General features: G+C 47.2%; 1 protein-coding gene across 1 annotated transcript; it reads left to right on the forward strand.

Annotated features, from left to right (window-relative positions):
• Positions 1–1,114: 1,114 nt before the first annotated feature.
• LOC118321561 (Krueppel-like factor 4) lies at positions 1,115–3,162 on the forward strand. The gene is given in 4 exon segments (XM_035652929.1): positions 1,115–1,552; positions 1,892–2,761; positions 2,764–2,897; positions 2,990–3,162. Coding segments are annotated over 4 exon segments (1,104 nt in total). The 5' UTR covers positions 1,115–1,474; the 3' UTR covers positions 3,012–3,162.
• Positions 3,163–3,924: the final 762 nt, after the last annotated feature.

The raw sequence follows: 3,924 nt of genomic DNA on the forward strand, positions 1-3,924 counted from the left end.
TATAACAAATAAAATATGAATTGAACTGAATTAGAAGTACTTTCTCTAGATCCGCCCCTGGTCCTTATACAGAACATAAAATAACCTTGAAGTACTCTTGTGATGCTCTTCCTATATTTTGTACCTCTTACTCTTTATTTGACAGCTGTTGACAGTTGACAGTTATTGTTGTGCAGATTAATGATTTAAAATCAGTTTAAGTAGTTCAAATGAGCACCACTGAGATGTAATGCTGTTAATGTATCAGTAATAATAATCACAGTGTAAACATAGTGCAGTAAATTTGCTTTTGATACTTCAAGTATATTTTCTTAATTCCGTTGCTTATCTAACATGTTTAACTTGTACTGGAACAGCTTTACATTGTGGTATCACTACTTTTACTTCAAAAGCACAGTCTCTCTTTTTTTTTTTATCAGATCAGAAGAAATTATAAAGCAATCCCAGTTTTGCCAGTCTCTCTGACGATACCACTGGGGGTATCGGAGAACCGCCTTATTATCACCTGAATGAGGCTTCACGGAGCACAGAAAGGGAAAGGGAGAGGGAGAAGGAGGATAGCTGTGCTGCCGCTGGCGCCTGGTGGCTGAAGCCTGCAGCAGAAACAAATCCCCCACCTCCACCCCCCGCGCTTCTGCGGGCATGACAGCCGGAGAGGAATGGACGAGTGCGTTTTTGTGAAGGGACTGTGTGATCCGCACAGGCTCTCTGTCTGCTCATGTTTTCACAGAGACAGAGAGATGTTCATATTGAAGGATCGGCATTTTTATTAACCAGCAAGAATTGTTTGTATCTACACAGTAAATAAATAAATGGACAAAGCAAACACGGAAAAAAGCGGCACTACTGTGTGCGTAAACACACCGTACCCGAATGCGTATTGCGCAGGGCAGAGGGTACCTGCAGCATCTCCCTTCCTCTTTGTGCACTTCCTGTGTGCCCTTTTAGTATCGGTTTCGTTGCTCTTTTTCCAACAACGTGTTAATTGCTTATTATGTTTTTTAGTGGTGCTGGTGTAGGGGCGGTCGCTGCCTCTGCCCTGCCAGTTGTTGGCCAGGTTTGACGATGGGCGGGTTCTTCCCTGAGATGGTTAAGTAGCTGCCCGCAGCTGAGCAGAGCGAGCATTCTGCACCAGTACCTCCTCTGACTCTCTCACCACCTCTCTCTCTCTGAGTAGCAGGGAAACTCGGACTTTTATACCGGGGCTAAATTTAGGGGGCTGGCCGGTGCGCAGCGTCCCCATCCTGGACGCGCTTCCTTCCCCCAGCCTCGCATTGGTCTGATCCGTGCAGCGACGCAATATTTATAAGAAAAGCAGCTCCTTCCAGGCACACAGCTGCATATGAGTGAGGAGCAGCAGCTCATCGGACGGCAGAAGAAGCAACGCGCTCTGTAACTTTTTCTGGAGACTCTGCGTACTCTGGTGATTTCCTTAAAAACAGAGAAAGTGTTTTTCTACTTTTTTAAATAACGCATGGAAATGGCCTTGAGTGGGACCATTTTACCATCAATCTCGACGTTTGCCAACCAAAAGGAGAAATGTTGGGAATATGTAAGTTTCGCTGTTTGTATATTTACACTTGTTTTGAGCACTGGTTCGGGGTATTTAACATAACTGAATACCTGTTTTGTATCAGTCTGTCATATCAGAACTCAGCTTACACGGTGTTTTCTGCTCACTGAAACTTTTTAATCTTTGGAATTTCTCTAATTAGATTCACTGCGAATGTGGTTAAATAATGTTTACAGTTGACACAGTTTCTTGGTATTCAGTCCTCCGTGTACTTTCTGTGCTGTTTTCGAGATATTTTATCAGAGTTAACTGCAGTGCTGTAACACAAAAACTTAAACTAAACAAAACTATAACTTTGCTGTCTCATTCTCGCTCCAGAGGTGGAAGGACATAAACAGCGTTGTGTCCAACATGGACAGCACCTGCCTGGGCAGGAAAGACGAAGAAGACCTGGATAAGTTCTTGGATCTTGAGTTTATTCTGGCTAACACCGCCGTCTCTGACAGTGCGCCGGTGTCCGGGACGGTGGCAGAATCCTATCGGCTCCAGGAGACCGGGGCGTCCGTGTATCACCACCACCAGCAGCAGCACACCGCGATGCCCCAGCAGCCGGCCAATTACACCTCTGTCCCAGACATGAACAGCCCACCGCCGCCCTACAACAGCCTGATGGCGGAGCTCCTTCGCTCCGACGTGGATACCAGCTTCCTCCCTGGGAACAGCCCAGGCATCCAGGGCAGATTCCTGATCAGCTCCACGCCTTTCCAGACCAATCAGGATTTATTCCCTGAGCTTCCGAGCATTAAAGTGGAGCCAGTCTCTATGGACACGTACGGACCTGTTATGGGTCTGGTGCCTCAGAGCTGCACCAAAATCAAGCACGAGGGGAACGTCTCCTGCATGATGTCATATGAGCAGCAGCCTCGGCTGGCCAACTCCCCGCAGGCCGCCGTGGGTAGCATGACGCCGCCACTTAGCCCGGATGACCTGAGGAGCTCCGAGTGCCACCAGCCCCAGATATGCAACTCCACCTCACTGACGTTCCCGCAGAGCTTTCACCCCCACCACCGCTGCGCACCAGGGGGATTCCCTCACCCGCACAACGGCATGCAGCTCTCGTTTCCCGGGGCGCACCATCACCACCAGTTCCCCGTTATGTTCGAGGAGGACGCGGCCATGGGCATGCAGCAGCAGACAGTGGCCGGCCAGCGCGTCCTGCTCACCCCGCCGTCCTCCCCGCTGGAAATGATGGACACCAGCCGAAGAGGGGTCGCCGGTCCTGGCCGAGGAAACGGACTGCGACGCACACCTGCCACTTTCACCGGCCTGTGGGAAGACTTACACCAAGAAGCTCCACTAAATGCCCATCTCAGGACACACACAGGTAAGACTGCACGGTTTAAACGTCATCCATCTATCCGTCATACCTACCCGCCAAACCATGACGTCACTCACGGCTGTTTGTGTTGTAACAGGGAGAGAAGCCCTACCACTGTAGCTGGGAGGGTTGCGGTTGGAAGTTCGCTCGTTCCGATGAGCTCACACGTCACTTCCGGAAGCATACTGGACACAGGCCGTCCAGTGTCACCTGTGCGAGCGGCCTTCTCTCGCTCGGATCACCTGGCCCTGCAGCATGAAAAGGCACATGTGAGAGGGTCCTGAGGGACAGACCTGGAGGAGACAAGGACTTCTATGCACCGATAAAGAGAAGTGAATAATCCTGTGACCAGCTATAAGAAGAATGCTATGCAAACATATAGACGCAGTTCCTATAGGAATATAAACTATATGGTTACCATAACAGCATATAACTGCCATACAGTATGACGATGCCACTACTGACTACACTGTAATACCTATAGGTTCATTATAGGAGCATTATAGTGATTTTTCATTGGGGCAAAGGGAGCATCATGGGAAGCCCTCAAATTATATTTTGTAAAAAAAAAAAAAAAAAAAAAAACTATTTAAATGTTATTTTTGAAAGAAACAAATCATAAAACAACTGGGAAATACAGCCAGATAGGACAGAAACAGAGCAACTCTGTTCAGACTGAATTTTTTTAACTATGTAGCTGGTACTACTTTTTGTATGGAGTGCTGTTAGGCAACAGATTAAAGAAACATTCCACTCAACATGTCAGGCACATGCCACTGAAGCAACTGGAAACAGACAATCCCTCAAACAGTGATGATTTTTGTTTTGTATTTTCACCATTAGTGCCTTCTATAATGCATTATTACACACATTACGAGTGCCATATTCTTCACTGGCTAGAAGATAATCAAAGATTTATTCTGTGTGTTATTTTGTAAGTGTAAACAGCACGTGAAATAAGCTTTGAGACAATGTTTTGTTCTAAAACTGCCTTTCATTCTGTCCTCCCTGAAGCTTGAATAGAATGTGTCTG

The sequence above is a fragment of the Morone saxatilis genome, unplaced genomic scaffold, assembly GCF_004916995.1.
Source record: "Morone saxatilis isolate NCDOM2014 unplaced genomic scaffold, NCSU_SB_2.0 Contig12, whole genome shotgun sequence".
In the NCBI taxonomy this organism is placed as follows: domain Eukaryota; kingdom Metazoa; phylum Chordata; class Actinopteri; family Moronidae; genus Morone; species Morone saxatilis.